Source organism: Enoplosus armatus, chromosome 6 (assembly GCF_043641665.1).
Source record: "Enoplosus armatus isolate fEnoArm2 chromosome 6, fEnoArm2.hap1, whole genome shotgun sequence".
NCBI classification, from domain to species: Eukaryota; Metazoa; Chordata; class Actinopteri; order Centrarchiformes; family Enoplosidae; genus Enoplosus; species Enoplosus armatus.
The window spans coordinates 11,342,759-11,357,982 of NC_092185.1; the positions used below are offsets into that span (position 1 = coordinate 11,342,759).

The window sequence follows — 15,224 nt, forward strand, 5'->3', positions numbered from 1 at the left end:
TCACAAAACCCAAATGAAAATAATTAGGTCTATTTTACATGATTTCACCGATTTTACCTGTTAAAAGCAAAAATATATCCACTGGTGACACTTTGCACAGTTCACCTGCCCTTCGTGACCCCTGGGAGTGAAAAAAACATTTTTGCCAGTTGTTGAACAGGACTGCCACCTAGTGGCTGCTAACTTCAAGTACAATAACAAGACGTTTTACTTCCGGATCGTCTTCCGTGGTTCGCGTGCTCGTCGTTGAGACAATCTGTAGGTGTTTGTTTGTTTGTGTGTCTGTCTCGGGATGTATCGTCAGCCTGTGCTGAAGAACAGGCGCACTCTCCTCGAGAGAGCAGAGAAGTTCATCTCTGATATTTATTTCAGAGACTGCAATCTGAGAGGACGGTAAGGCTCCTTTCATACAGCTGCACTGACTGACTGAGCTGAACTGAACAGTGAAGTACAGTGGACCAAACATGCTGCTGTCTCTGCCTTTGTTATCCGTAACGCACATTATGTTGCTCACAGTGTGTCTTTGTAGATCATTACCATTCTGCAAGATAGTGTAAATAACATGTATTTATGATACCCAGTAGTAAGTTAATGCAAACTAAATGGGAAACTTGCATTAAGGTCCACTCTGTTGTAAAATAGATTACCTTATATACAGCTACACTGTCCACACTATAGTGTAGTTAATGTGTGTGTACTTGCAGACTGCACATCGACCAGACATGCAGAGCATCACAGTGTGAATGGGTCTTTTGGGTTTTTCCTTGTCTGAATTTAGGCAAAGCCGTTTGAGGCAGATTGTGATTTTGGTCCATATGAAGAAGTTTGACTTGACTTATTGAATGATTATTCTCTGCAGACTCTATGGACACTCGTGCCCGCTGGAGTCCCTCACCTCCTTCTTGTCCTCAAAACGGATCTCATTCACGGAAGCGTCCAAGCAGAACTTTGCACCTCATAAAGTGGGGGATACCTTTGGACCAACGTAAGTAATATTGTCTGATTTTATCACCCTCAGATCTGTTATTCACTCACATCTTGGCAATAACCCAAGCTTGATGCTTGTTGAAGGTGGTGGACTTGCTGGTTTAAAGTGACCCTGAAAATCCCAGAGTCCTGGAGAGGGAAAGAAGTTCATCTTCTGTGGGAAAGTGATGGAGAAGCCATGGTTTGGAGAGATGAACAGCCAGTTCAGGTAATGTCGCAGCAGTTTTATTTAAGTCAGACTAGATTAAAGAGCCAAAATTCTGTTAAACACATGCCTAGATTTCATTGGGATATGTAATGTGGATTTGTAGGGCCTGACTAAAGAGGGTGAAAAGACGAGTTACATCCTCTCTGATTGTCTAAAAGATGAAGAGCCGCACAGGTCAGTTAACTGAATCATGAGCTCATTGCTGCTTCTGTGACCAACAACAGTTTACTGAGCTCTCAATTCAAATGTGCATATTCTCTCTTGTTCTTTAGCGTCACCCTTTATGTAGAGGTGGCCTGTAATGGGCTTTTTGGAGCTGGTCAAGGGTCCATGATTGCAGCCCCAGATCCGAACAGGAAGTTTTCTCTACAGAAGGCTGAGCTGGTGGTATTTAACCGGGATGTACGGGAGCTGCTGACTGACTTTGAGATGCTGATTGACATCGTAAAGGTACAGTCACACAATATGGTACATGTTGGTACATTGCTTTACTTTAGTTGAAGTTTAATGAAAGGGATGAACATAAACTTCTGCTGTTTCTTTTCTCTTCCTTCACAGGAACTCGGAGAGGGAGAGCAGCGAGGCTACCAGGCACTCTTCATTGTCAATGAGATGGTGAACCTGTGTGATCCCTCCGATCCCAGCTCCTTCTCCAAAGCACACAGTCTGGCTCACAACTTCTTCAGCCAGCGGAACGGACAGAGCCAGCACATTGTTCATGCGATGGGTCACTGCCACATAGACTCAGGTCTCAGTTTAATGTCTATCTTTGAACGGTGCAGGGAGTCGATCCGCAACACTTTTTTTGTTTCTAAACAAAATTTGTCTGTGAAAAACAGCTGGTGTCGAATGCTTGTTCAGATTTGTAGTCTTGATCATGTATTCATTAATTAGATATTTAATGATTTAAATCATAATTTTGCCAGTTTGGCTATTTTATGTAGGCAACAATCTTCTCTGGCTGCTAGTGTTTATCGTAGGAGAAGTATGGAAATTGTTTTGGTATCTGTACTGAAACTCAGGTATCATATCAGCCGTAGTTGGAAAACAATACCAAAAAAAGGATGCTCTGTCCTATTTTTGAAGTAGAAAACTAATAGAAATTGCACATAAAATCTAGCAGTTTTGCCATTTTTTTTCAAATCAGTTAAAATTTGTGACTGCAGCCTGGCTGTGGCCCTACGAAGAGACCATCCGCAAATGTGGCCGAAGCTGGGTGACAGTGATCCGTTTAATGGAGAAGAACCCAGAGTTTGTTTTTACTTGCTCTCAGGTAAATTCCAGCTAATACAGTTTTGTATGCGTCGTGAAAGTTCGGCATATCTGAGCAGTCCTCTTCAGTTTTGACCTTCTTGCTTTTTGTCCAGGCCCAGCAGTTCCAGTGGGTAAAGAGCTGGTATCCAGGACTCTTCTCCCAGATTCAGCATTACATCAAGAAAGGCCAGTTCATTCCAGTGGGAGGAACGTGGGTGGAAATGGTAAACCATTCATGTGTCTTATGAATTTAATCATATTATTGATGCTGCTGCCATTAAGCCCTTTTATCCTGAGTTAAGATGTACTAATTCCATGTTTGCCTGTCAGGATGGCAATCTGCCTTCAGGTGAGTCCATGGTTCGTCAGTTTCTGGAAGGCCAGCGCTTCTTCAAGCACGAGTTTGGGATCCATTGCAATGAGGTAGGGATTCATAAGAAATGTCTACATGACCTGAGTTGACCTCTGTATATAATGTCTGCTACATTTGTGGCCACTTTTTCATCACAAATACATAATTTAAGGATCTTTTCTCTGTTCTCTTTAGTTCTGGCTTCCAGATACATTTGGCTACTCTGCCCAACTTCCTCAAATAATGCAGGGCTGTGGCATTTCCAATTTCTTGACACAGAAGCTCAGCTGGAACCTGGTCAACACCTTCCCTGTAAGTAGGGTACCTAGGCACTAGGTTTAAAAAAACAAATGGGTTGAAAAGTTTTGATTTTCAGTGTTGCTTTCTCTTTCCCGAAGCACAACACGTTTTTCTGGGAAGGTCTTGATGGCTCCAAGGTTTTAACTCACTTCCCTCCAGGAAATTCCTATGAAATGAAGGGCAAGGTTGAAGATGTGAGTTTTTGGTTTACAGTACACACAACTTGGTGAATGTTGAGTCTGTGAAGAGAGTATTTTCAATCCTCAAGCCAAGCTTACATTCGTCTGGGTTTTCTCTGCCCACAGCTGGTGAAAACTGTGAAGAATAACAAAGACAAGGGCAGAGCCAACCACAGTGCAGTGTTGTACGGTTTTGGGGACGGAGGAGGTGGACCCACACAGCTGATGCTAGACAGGCTACACCGGGTTCAGGACACAGATGGACTTCCCAAGTCAGTTCCTGTCCCACACTTTCAGTCCAAACTGCGGTGGATAAGCTTCCCATGAAAAAATTAGTCATGAGTTTTATATTCACTTTTCCTGCAATGTTGGATTAATGACGTTTTCAAAAGGGTGTTCCAGCATGTAGGCAGTGGACTCCAAGCTTGTTAAAAGGATATGAGTCTACTGATGTCATTGTGGTGTGGTTTTACAATACTAGACAATACAATATAATGTTTTAGTCAGAATGAATAATAAAGGTGGAACCAGAGACGTCGTTGGTCACTTCCTTCTCCAATTCTTGTGTATTCCTCAGGGTCCACACGTCCAGTCCTGACGAGCTTTTCTCTCGGCTTCGGGCTGACTCAGCTCTGCTTTGTACTTGGACTGGAGAGCTCTTCCTGGAGCTGCACAACGGCACCTACACCACACAGGCACAGGTAGAATAAAAATCTTTTCAGAGCCCTCATTATAAAAGGAAATTAAACTTTGCCTTAACAAACCTAGTAGGATTTCTCTGAAAAAAAGGAAGAAAATCCAAGTGCACACACAGGTTAGAAAAGACAAAGAACAAGAATAGTAGGCATAAGAAAACTATAAGCATATATGCAGGGTGTAGGCATAATTACCACTAACACCTTGCAAAATAATACAGTCCCACACACCACAAAATAAGCACAAATGAGAGGAAAAGCGTCATACTTGTGCAGGAAAAGTCGGATAAAAATACTACGAACTATAAAGGTGTTAAAATGATTAAAAATGTTTTTTACTCTTTGATAAAGTGCACTTCTTTTCGTGCTTGCTTTGTTCTTTCCAGATTAAACGAGGGAACCGCCAGTGTGAGACGCTGCTTCATGACATTGAGATAGCCAGCAGCTTGGCGCTGTGTCGGGACGGGGCCTTTCAGTATCCTGTGACAAAACTGCAGGAGCTCTGGAGGTCCAGACACTATTAATGTTTGATGATGAGCATGAATAAATAAAAGGTCCCTGTTGTTACAGAATGAAAATGGTTTCTTTGATTCTTCCATTACAGGCTGCTTCTTCTAAACCAGTTCCATGACGTGATTCCCGGCAGCTGTATAGAGATGGTTGTGGAGGATGCACTCCGGTATTATGAAGGTACCGTGTTCAGTAGCTTTCCATTCATATCAGAGCCATATAGTTACGTTGTTTTCCAAAATAAAAAGTACATCATCCTGTGTTTTAGATATCCGTAGTGATGGTGCTACACTACTGCATGACGCCTGTGGAGCCCTGGGGTCAAAGGGCAACTCCGCTGGTGTGTTCAACTCTCTGCCATGGGAGCGCCATGAAGTCATCCAGATTCAAGATGGTGCTGGTAAACCTGGTCTGGGTATGTTAGATATTCACAGTATTTATGTTGTTGCCTTCCAAACTACAACTGCATATCTGATGCTCTGTGGTATCTGTTGTTGTTCTGCAGCTCTGGTGAGAGTTCCCAGCATCGGTTTGTCTCCTGCCAAGGACACAAAACCTGTGGCTCCGGTCTCTGTCACTGTCCAAGTATGGACTCTATATAGAGAACCTCTGATTAATTTAGCTATGTTGTAATTTAATTTGGCTAACTGAGACGTTGTGCAACATCACAGGCCGACGGCACTGTCCTCATGGAGAACGGGATTTTACGGACTGTCGTAAACAAAGATGGCACTTTGGCGTCACTGTATTTGATCAATGCAAACAGGTACTGTATTGTATGTACCTGTGTATTTTCAACTGTAGCATTAACATGAATTAATTAACATCTGTCTCACCACTCTGCTGGTTTCAGAGAAGCCATCTCTGACAGCTGTCATGGGAACCAGTTTGTCATGTTTGATGATGTCCCTCTGTACTGGGATGCTTGGGATGTAATGGACTACCATCTGCAGACAAGGTGACCGTCACTACTTTTACCAGTAACCTTGATACACGTCACTGTATTTGCAGTTGTTGTAGATATCAATATGAAAGACCTAACTACAGAATTGACCCTATAGGAAGCCGGTGCTGCAGGTGGTGCAGCCTGTTCATGTGGTGTCCTCTGATGGGCTCCGGGGCAGTGTCAGCTTCACCCTCAGGATCAGTGACAAGAGCACTATCACACAGGAGATTGTCATGGACGCCATGTGTCCTTACATCAAGTTCAACACGGAGGTACTCTGTAGCATTTATGTTAGCCAGAGAAATCTGCTCCAACTGTATTCTTCAGTACCAAAGAAATATCCTAATGTTGCATTCTCCAATTTCAGGTGAAGTGGGCAGAGTCGCACAAGTTTCTTAAGGTGGAATTCCCCGTGCGAGTACACAGTCCCAATGCTACATATGAGATCCAGTTTGGCCATCTGCAGAGACCCACACACAGGAACACTTCATGGGACTGGGCCAGATTTGAGGTACAACACTGTGGAATCAACTGTACAAGTAAGATGTTCAGCTGATCTCCACAACACCAAGTGTCCTGTTTTGGCCCCTGCACACCTAAACTGTAGGACAAAAGATGTCAGTGATGCTGTTGAAATGCTTCGTATTGTCTTTGCTGATTCTCATTGTGGTTTCATTTTCAGGTTTGGGGTCACAAATGGGCCGATTTGTCGGAGCACAATTTTGGAGTTGCACTGCTGAATGACTGCAAATACGGCTATTCAGTCCACAGGAACACTATGACGCTGTCCCTGTGAGGTTTCCCACTGTGCACATGCAACAGTAACACAAACAGTGCAATTCAATACAGTAACACAAACAGTGCAATTCAATTTCACCAAATTTAAAGAATCCTTGCATCTAACAGCAGATGTCTTTGTCTTAGACTGAGAGCACCAAAGGCCCCAGATGTTAATGCTGACATGGGGACTCATCAGTTCACCTACGCAATCATGCCACACACAGGTAGGATTTCATTGTTTTTGAAAATAACTTGTTCTCATTAAACTTTTAAACTCATCGTTTATTTTTTGTGTTGTGATAAAGGAGCCTTCCAAGATGCCTCTGTCATCCAGTGCGCGTACAACCTGAACTTCCCTTTGAGGTCAATCCAGTGCACTCCTGACACTGTGCCCTGGAGTGCCTTTTCCATCAGCAGTGCAGCAGTCATCCTTGAGACCATTAAACAGGTATCCCATTAAATGCTGTGCTTTACCTAACTTGGCTTTATCCGCTCAGACTGTTAACGACTGTTTGCTCTATTTAACCTAAATAGGCTGAGGACAGGAAGGGGGCACTTGTAGTCCGACTTTATGAGTCACACAGGAGCAGCGTGACTGCAACTCTCCGCACTGCCCTTCCAGTCAGGGAAGCCTGGCAGTGAGTATTTCTATTTTTAAAGTGTTTACTACTGTCTGGTATTGTTTTATGTTGTATTGTCTTAGAACAAAACTTTTTTTTCCCTCCCTCTTTCAGTTGTGATCTCTTGGAGACACAAGACCCCACCCAGCCAGCACACATTACGTCAGAGGGGATCACTCTGAAGTTCAACCCCTTTCAAATTGTGTCACTTCTGCTCATCTTGTGATGTATATGGCATTATACCGAGCTTCAGGGCAGTCACAAATAAAATGAATACAAACACTTTGATCTTAAGGGTAGAAACTAGTTAAATGCTATAAAATGTATCATCCAGTGCTGCTCTATTGACAGTTTATTAAAAGATGGGCATCTTTTTGAGCTACTCAGTGATGACTATTTGCCAAATATAATGTGATTATTTTGCATCAAATCAATAAACAGTTGTAGAACTTTTGTAGAAACAGGTTTTATTAAAAAAATATTTAATAGTATAAAAACATAAAACAGTCCCACAGAGTGGTTTGTCCCTTTTTTGTTTTTATTTGCTGTTCTGTCTGGTCACTCTCCCACTCCGCCTCTGTGGACCTGCAACAAAGGATGACCATGAGATTAATACTTTTTCAATACTCCGCCCAGTAGAAAAAAAACTTTGAGAGACTATTGTGAGCTCACCGGCCGTCGTTGGCTCTGCACTGCTGCTCTTCCTCCTACGTGCACTTGATTTCTTTTCATGCTGAGGTGTGTTTACTTCCTGGGTCTTTCTTCTCTTGGATCCGGCTTCCTTTGGATGTGCATTCTTTTCTTTTTTTGGCGTTTGGCTCACGGTTTTTCGTTCAGCCACCTTTTTCTTTGTTGTGCTTCCAGATCGACTCCTGGCTGCCTAATGAAATCAAACTGGTGTTAAGACTGACTTCTTTGGAGTTCATCATTTGTCAAGCAACAAAAAAAAAGAAAAAAAGTTTATACCTTTTTCTTGTCTGTGTAATCATGGTCATCTTCTTTCTTTGCTCTCTTTTTTGCCTTGGGTGACTTTGAATCTATTGTGTGAGAAAGATCGGACACCTGTTTAGTCAGATGCATTGACTATTCTCAGACACATTTCAGCTTAAGTCCTCAGTTTCATGTATTCAAAGTATTACGTACCTTTAGGCGCCATGGGGCCCGGTTCTCCCTGAAATTAGAACAGTGAGTATTGGTATCAGTGATATAGCAATTCCTGTTTCAGAGATTAAAAGGATTTTCCTTTAACTCACTTTGAACCACATAGTTCTGCCATTGTGGTCCCGGATAGATTTCATTCCATCCACGTAGTAACACTGCAGCCAGGCCTCAAAGTCTGAGTAGTCTGCCTTCTCGGGATCGTAGCCCTTTCCACCTAAGTCACAACATGTGACAAAAAACAGGAATTGTATTCTCTCTGAGCCTTTCACTCAAAATGAAAGTTTGAGTTTCAGAGTGGAGCAGACCATAAATACATGATGACCCACCCATGCTCACCACCTCCAGAGGTACCGTATGACACAGTCTGAGCAGGTCGCCTGTCTCCCCTTTCTCCGTCTTCTGTTTAGCCATGTCTGAGGTCTTGTAACCAGAAGAAAGAAAGGCACTGTTAGAAAATACAAAGCGGTTAGGGTTGAGTGTCTGATGATGTGTTCATCTGTTTGGGTTCATTCACCTTCAAGTCTTTAATCTCATTTTTCACAGGCTTGTCATTCTCACATAAATCTTCTGACTCAAGGATTTCCAGTACACTCCGGGCAGGCACAAAGGGTGGGATGTTCAACCTAAAAAAAAGAAACACTACTTTAGACCCATTCTTTTGTAAAACAAGAAGGCTCTTTTGTTTTCAAAGCGTGTCTGAATCATTACGCCTCCCCACAGGCAGCAAGAAACCAAGAAGTGAAAGAAAGCCATTCATTTTATATCTGAGGGAAACCGACCTTGAAACTCATGAGAGCTGGTACTGTGTTTTGGTCACAATTTTCAACAATGTAAAACACGTCGTCGATGTTTTTCTTTATAATCAGATCCTCACAGGAAAATAACTTTACAGAGATATCAGAAATGTTTTTTCTAGTCTTCCCAGCACTAACACAAAGCTGCTAGCCTTCTTGTAACTGTTGTTTTTGTTTAAACTTTTCTTAAAGTACATAGACCTACTGTTAATCAAGGTCCGTCATTACCTGGCTTCATGCTGTATGTGACTGTTTTCTTTAATTTTTTGTTCTTTGTAACAACTGGTTACATCTGGCAAGGTACTACAGATGCAAACTAGATATAAGAGAACATCTACAGAAATATCTGTACGCACTGAAAAAGTATCTGTATGCACTGACACAACTTTTTCTCTTCCAATACTGATTCTGATAAAAAGTACCAATCTGAGACCAGCACTTTCTTTTGCCCTAAACTTGACATCTGTGTACGTCACCACGTGGAACTCCTTGGGGCCATTTTTATGAAAGGTTACATGAGGCCAAGGATTGCTCTGGCACTGAAAACTGAGGAAACTTCAGATTTTATAATGACATTGAAGAAACTAAATCACAGCTGAAATGATTAGTTGTTCAACAGTAACATTAATTGGCAACCATTTTGATAATCAATTGTCTTTTTTCAAACAGAAATGCCAAATATTCACTGGCTCCCGCTTTGTGAGGATTGTGAGGATTTGCTGCTTTTCTGAACTGAATATTTCTGGGTTTTAGAATGTTGATCTATATTTTATGACATTTTATAAACTAAACAATAAAAAAAGCAGCAGATAAATCCATAATTAAAATGTGTAAAAGTGTTAGTTACAGCCTTAAATTTGAAGCGGATGGTCATGTCATGGCTGATACTCGTCAGTATCAGTGAATCCCTGCTGCATAGCTGTATAATGTGCAATCTGAATAGGTCTGAGGGTTGTGCGTGTTTATCACCTGAAAAGGATTTCAGCCCTCAGGTAGTTCCCGATACCGTTGAAGTACTTCTGATTGAGCAGAGCCTCACAGATGGGCCTATCAAAGGCGCGGTCGGACAGGTGCGTCACAACGTTCTCCCTGCAAAATGATTACCTGGTCAGTGACAGTGATGATGTGGTTGAGCAGGTGGCTCAGGTGACTCTCTCAGCATTACTAACCTGAACTTTTGGTACTCGAACATGATGCAGGGCCCTCTGCTAGGCTGCCACGCCCCATTGGACTGCCAGCTGCCAAACCTACGTGCATCTACAAAGCTCAGCACTCTGCAGGGCTTCTCTTTGGAATAAAAACGCAGATGGGCGTGTTTGGGCAGCTCATCCTCAGTGGTGAAGCGGAAATAACCCGACATCCCGAAGCGAAAGACTACGTCCATGGGCTGGTCTGCCTGTCCTGCCCTCACTCTATGTTTTGGGTCGTCACTCTTCATGGGCGTCAGTGTGAGCTTCACTTCCTTCCCTCTGGAAGTGGCTGCGATGCAATAGGCCTCACAGGTGAAGGGCACATCAGGACTCTTGCTGACCTCAGATTTTCTGACCGGTCCAGTAAACACCACTCCATTACACATTTTGTTCACATAAAGGCTGGCCAGGTGGAGCTCTGGTCCCTCGGGCATTTTGATGGAACAAGGACGCTGTGCTGCAACTGCAAGAGAATAAAGTGTCCGAGCAAAGATTACATCACAATATATCATCCCTGGCTGTAGCTACCTTTGAGCACAATGAGGACGTGGGTCTCTGTTTTTAGCAACATGGAGAGAGTTTACATCCTACAATTAAAAACGGGGGTATTATATAAGCTTATTCCAGTATTTAAACACTCAATATGTTTAAGGGTGGCAAGATAATATGAATGCAGGCTTCAACTTTTCTCCCCCGGGTTTGTATTCCTGAGTGTGGAGGGAGCTTTGAAACAACGTTTAGGCCTTGATGTTGAGAAATAATGAGTTACACTCTCTGTACATTTGAACAGTTAACTAGATGAATTATAGACAAAAACAAACCATGAAGAAAAAGACTTTGGTTTATGTTATTTTTCCAAAGAGTGATGGGGGGGTGTTGAATGACCTCAGAATTCCTGGAAACATAAAGCACCACCACAGACCACAGACAGAGACGCACACCAAAGCATGCACATCGACCACACAACACACACTCAGACCATAAGCATTACATTACAGTCTTACACGACACAACATGGTCCACGTCAATGCTTAGATTTAACATTATACACATTCTGCAACAGAATACACAATATGACACATCTACAGCCACCACCATGTTAATGATGTAACTCTGGATTAACCATTATGTTTCTGCATTGCACAGGTCGTAACAAAGAAAACACGGTACGTAAACAGCTGAGTAAAAGTTGGCGTTTTCATTGAGTTGCGAGGGGGTGAAGGGGCAACTTACCCAAACCAGGAAATAGACCTCGCCGTTGATAAAACAGTCACTTTAAAGTAATTAAACTGCAATTACATAGACTTCGGATTTTGTCGGGTTCCTCCACTCTCAACAGAGCTGCTACAATGAGCAGGCATGGCATTGACCGAAGGGCTTTCACAACATGCTTGTTACTAAACATGTTGTATAACGATAATTTATTCGTCCGAAAATATCGCGAGATCTCCAGGCTTTCCACGCTGGTTATTTATAATGTGGTATTTCTTACGTGTTTCTCATTTAAGTGGATGTTTTTGTCATGTTTTCTAATAATTCGTTGAAAAAAGCGAAAAAGTGTAACGGAACTTTTCTAGCAAACGTGCTGTGGAAAAACAACGTGAGCAAACAGTCCATCCCAATGCATGTTGGGATATGTAGGCATGGCGGAAACCGGCAAGGATACAAGTATCTCCGTGTTTCACATTTTATTTTGTTATTTATGAGCATATGACGGTAAAACACAAATGATCAACATAATTCAAATCAAAAAGACATGAATGAATATACAATATTTTACAAAAATAGTCCATTCATTATTCTTGCTTCAGTGACAAATCACCCAGTCTGGAAACATTTACACCAATTATTACTAATGTGGTAGAAAATACAACTAAATGTCAGTCAATCCCAATATGGACTCAGTCATTCACACAACCTTTGAAATTCCTAAATTCATACAAAAAATGTATGGCACTTTTGGCAGCCTATCTATGTCCTTTGATCAGACATCATTGACATAATTGTCCACTCTTCACTGTAATGCATTCATCATAGCCTGGGCTTGTTTGAGCTCTGTAGAAACACACAGAGGAAAATAATTATTACAACAAAAAAAATAATAATTTGAAAAGGAAGAACTATGAGAAAAAATGCAGAGATGCAAAACTAACCTGCAAGCAAAACTCTGAACTTGTCGGCAGAAACGGAAACAACAGTCGTCTCTGTGGAGCCTGACTCAGCTCCTTGCACCTGCAGTTTAAGCTGAATCACTGGTTCATTCACCTCCCTCATCTCACTGGAGCTCAGAGTGTAGTCGATGCGCCAGGACACAGACTCCAACTTCCCCACTGAAATTCATTACGGAAACAAATTGATGGCAACTGTCGGTCGCTGCTGAGTCAGCAACCTCACAGAAGACAGCTCTCATCATCAAGTTACATTTGCCTTCCTTTAGTAAAGGGCATAATAGACAGAAATACTTACGCCTCAGGCTTGTCTCTCTCAGTTTGTCTTGAAGTGCAGAGTGCTTGTCTTCATAAGATTTGCAGAGCCCTGTTGTGTGTTCTAAAATAATGGATGCATGTGTGTAATTAATCACATGAGTCAAGCCAATATTAAGTGCATAATCACATATAAGTCTTTCAACACACTATTAGCAAAAGACATGAACAGATCAATAAGAGAAAAAAGGAATAGCCACAAAGTCACTGAAAAGTATTTAACATCTATCAAATAAAATGGATGTCTTCACAACATTGAAAAAGAGAATACAGCCTTAAGCTGGCAGAGAGTCAACTGCGCCAGTTTTATACTATTAATGCACCAAAGTCACAATGCACCACCCGGCCCACCCCAACAATGTGGGCCGGATGTACATCGTCCATGTTGTACATTGTGCACATGCCGTATGCCCTTCAAGTTCCAACAGAGTACATTGTTTTTTCATACTTAAGTTACACAATAGACAATGATACCATGCAGAAAGCTCCAATAATAACACAACAGGCGGTGATTTGGGAGCTGCATGTTTCTGGAAGTGAGGCAATTTCTTTTACCTGATGGTGCTCATACACATAGTTAATACAGACATTGCCCTGAAATATTACAAGTAGTTAAAGAAATTATTCAGATGATGTTTTCCCACCTTTATTCTGCTTTAACAACCAGTATGTCCTTAGTCTTGGCACACATTGAAGTATGGAAAGAGGTCTGTGCATGTGTGACTACAAATTATGCAACATTATCATCATTTTCATATTAAACACGGGGAACTAACCTTTAGGCAGACCAAGCTGCTGCAGCTCACTGGACAGAGATTCACTGTCCACATCATGCTTTGCTGCACTGGAGAAAATGAAGCTGAGCACTGCCACACTAGCTTTGATGTCTCCGCTCTCTGCAAGATGGATGATGCCATGAATGCATGACATATAACAAAAAATGCAATGTAAGTATTACAGTGTTACAGGCTTGTGTGTAAAGTATGTGACTTAGATTTAAATGCAGTACCAGTAGTCGTGGAATATAACAGTATAGCATAGATAAACAAAGATATAACAGTACAACAGAGTACAGCTACTGAAGTACTCTACTTTGAGGTAAGAGGAACAATTTTGAGGTATTTTGAGTTTTTAAGCTCCCTTCTACGTCACTACATTTCAGAGGCAAATATTCTGCAGTACTTTTTACTCCACTGCATTTATTCGACAGCCATAGTCACTATGCAGATTAAGATTTTACACACAAAGCATATGATGAGCTTATAAAACAAGATGCACCGTTGAAGATTTAACTACCTTACTTAAAGTAAATTTTGCTGGACCAACCACAACAGCAAAATGCTGCCTACACAAAAAAAGCATTATTAATAATAATCATTCTTTCTGCATAAACAATACTTTTACTTTTGATACTTTTTCTGCTAACACTTCTGAACTTAAGAAATATTTTCCCTCTATATTCTTTCTTTGTAATTGTATTGTTATACTGTGGTGTTGCTACTTTAACTTTGGTAAAAGATCTGAATATTTCTTCCACTGCTGAGTATCAGTATGAGGGAGACTTACCAAACTTTGCATCTGCAGTAAGCTTTGCAACCTTGTCATACTAAAAATAAGAGAAGACAGCTGTGATCAGTGTGCGTGAATTGTGTATATAACAAGAAGTAAGTGATTATATAATTATGTCAAAACGCTTACATCAATGCCGTCCCCAAGCAAGTCCTTCAGCACTTGAGCACAGAGGAGTTTCATTTTGACACTCGACTGTTTTATTAGGGAGGCAGGAGACACGCGTATTAGTATGAAACTGACTTTAAAAAACATAACATTGCTTTATTGATTAAGTGTTGGACCTTTAACTACTCACAATCTTCGCTAATGTGCTAATTTCGGCAAGTACCCAATCAGGGCAGTCCAAATCTCCACAGAAACGGAACCGCTACAACAGACAAGACATCACATAAATGTTGTTTACTGTACTGTAACGGTAAGCCAGTCCTTTAACACTGTAACGCTAGCATTTGCATTAAAAGCTACTAACTAGCTTAGCCTGCTAGCTACCTGAAAGCCGGACTAAACGTCGACAGTGTTGAGGTAAATAATTGCCTAAGACATTAACAAATCATGCGACTAAAATGTCCTATAGATAAACTGGCTCCTAAATAAACAAACTTGTGTTAAATAAAGCGATTATTAGACGTGTTTACCATGGCTGTCAGTCAGCTAAACAGTTACACAGGAAAGAACTGAAACAGGAAGTCCTGCGTTCTTACATCTGATTGGACGATGGGAAAGAGGAGAGGAGGCGGGGGAAAGAGGCGCTTCTCTGCAGACACAATGGATGGTGCTGATGTTGCGTGGCATCGTTGACAACTTATCTTTATTAACCCTAATGTTCTGTTTGGCCCTAGTTCATATACTTTGCATTGTTTTAACACTTTGTTAACTGATGCTTTGTTTCAGAAGTCCACCACAGAAAATTAAACATTACTTGCGTTTGGAGATTCAAGCAAGCTGTAAAACATGGTTAACTACAATAGATTTCCATATGCTCTATCTGTGACTGATGTAGACAGTACTGTACACCTCTACTAGAGCCCCAAAGTAAGTAACATCAGGTAACATCCATGTCTCTGACTGTGAATTACTTACTTACGTACTACCAACAAAAGGAATGTATAGCGATTTTTACATGCATATCCTATATAACATATAAAACTTGTTAGTAAACAACACGATTTCTCATTTGGTGTAATAACAATGCT

At 41.4% G+C, this 15,224-nt stretch overlaps 3 protein-coding genes across 3 annotated transcripts; 1 reads left to right on the forward strand and 2 right to left on the reverse strand.

Moving 5' to 3' along the window:
* The first annotated feature begins 265 nt into the window (after window positions 1-265).
* man2c1 (mannosidase, alpha, class 2C, member 1) lies at window positions 266-7,290 on the forward strand. The gene is made up of 26 exons (XM_070907246.1): window positions 266-393; window positions 860-985; window positions 1,072-1,195; window positions 1,299-1,369; window positions 1,468-1,645; window positions 1,754-1,943; window positions 2,362-2,468; window positions 2,563-2,673; window positions 2,780-2,872; window positions 2,997-3,113; window positions 3,200-3,295; window positions 3,407-3,552; window positions 3,858-3,981; window positions 4,362-4,483; window positions 4,580-4,665; window positions 4,754-4,900; window positions 4,991-5,070; window positions 5,157-5,251; window positions 5,339-5,443; window positions 5,547-5,703; window positions 5,799-5,942; window positions 6,114-6,223; window positions 6,356-6,435; window positions 6,517-6,659; window positions 6,746-6,849; window positions 6,946-7,290. The coding sequence occupies exons 1-26, from the start codon at window positions 293-295 to the stop codon at window positions 7,055-7,057; spliced, it is 3,069 nt and encodes a 1,022-aa protein (XP_070763347.1). The 5' UTR covers window positions 266-292; the 3' UTR covers window positions 7,058-7,290.
* neil1 (nei-like DNA glycosylase 1) lies at window positions 7,288-11,338 on the reverse strand. The gene is made up of 10 exons (XM_070907247.1): window positions 11,210-11,338; window positions 9,956-10,439; window positions 9,756-9,875; window positions 8,507-8,615; window positions 8,319-8,412; window positions 8,085-8,206; window positions 7,975-8,002; window positions 7,798-7,868; window positions 7,504-7,711; window positions 7,288-7,416 (listed from the first exon to the last, which is right to left on the reverse strand). Exons 2-10 carry the CDS (start codon window positions 10,408-10,410, stop codon window positions 7,370-7,372), a joined length of 1,254 nt encoding a protein of 417 aa, XP_070763348.1. The 5' UTR covers window positions 10,411-10,439; window positions 11,210-11,338; the 3' UTR covers window positions 7,288-7,369.
* A 348-nt stretch (window positions 11,339-11,686) lies between these two features.
* On the reverse strand, window positions 11,687-14,724 carry commd4 (COMM domain containing 4). Its single transcript, XM_070907564.1, has 8 exons — window positions 14,667-14,724; window positions 14,327-14,398; window positions 14,158-14,223; window positions 14,026-14,065; window positions 13,236-13,355; window positions 12,443-12,523; window positions 12,130-12,306; window positions 11,687-12,031 (listed from the first exon to the last, which is right to left on the reverse strand). The coding sequence occupies exons 1-8, from the start codon at window positions 14,667-14,669 to the stop codon at window positions 11,991-11,993; spliced, it is 600 nt and encodes a 199-aa protein (XP_070763665.1). The 5' UTR covers window positions 14,670-14,724; the 3' UTR covers window positions 11,687-11,990.
* Between the last annotated feature and the right edge of the window lie 500 nt (window positions 14,725-15,224).

What these genes read in the sequence shown, in the direction of transcription:
- man2c1 (XM_070907246.1), top strand. Translation starts at nt 293, where the DNA reads ATGTATCGTCAGCCTGTGCTGAAGAACAGGCGCACTCTCCTCGAGAGA. An exon ending in GGGGATACCTTTGGACCAAC is followed by an intron (nt 986 to 1,071) that starts GTAAGTAATATT and finishes TGCTTGTTGAAG; the next exon opens with GTGGTGGACTTGCTGGTTTA. An exon ending in GGGACTGGGCCAGATTTGAG is followed by an intron (nt 5,943 to 6,113) that starts GTACAACACTGT and finishes TTTCATTTTCAG; the next exon opens with GTTTGGGGTCACAAATGGGC.
- commd4 (XM_070907564.1), bottom strand. An exon ending in GCAGCTTGGTCTGCCTAAAG is followed by an intron (nt 12,524 to 13,235) that starts GTTAGTTCCCCG and finishes CCATTATTTTAG; the next exon opens with AACACACAACAGGGCTCTGC. An exon ending in GAGAGAGACAAGCCTGAGGC is followed by an intron (nt 12,307 to 12,442) that starts GTAAGTATTTCT and finishes AATGAATTTCAG; the next exon opens with TGGGGAAGTTGGAGTCTGTG.
- neil1 (XM_070907247.1), bottom strand. Translation starts at nt 10,410, where the DNA reads ATGCCCGAGGGACCAGAGCTCCACCTGGCCAGCCTTTATGTGAACAAA. An exon ending in ATGAGATTAAAGACTTGAAG is followed by an intron (nt 8,413 to 8,506) that starts GTGAATGAACCC and finishes TCTGGTTACAAG; the next exon opens with ACCTCAGACATGGCTAAACA. An exon ending in GGGCCCCATGGCGCCTAAAG is followed by an intron (nt 7,869 to 7,974) that starts GTACGTAATACT and finishes CTCACACAATAG; the next exon opens with ATTCAAAGTCACCCAAGGCA.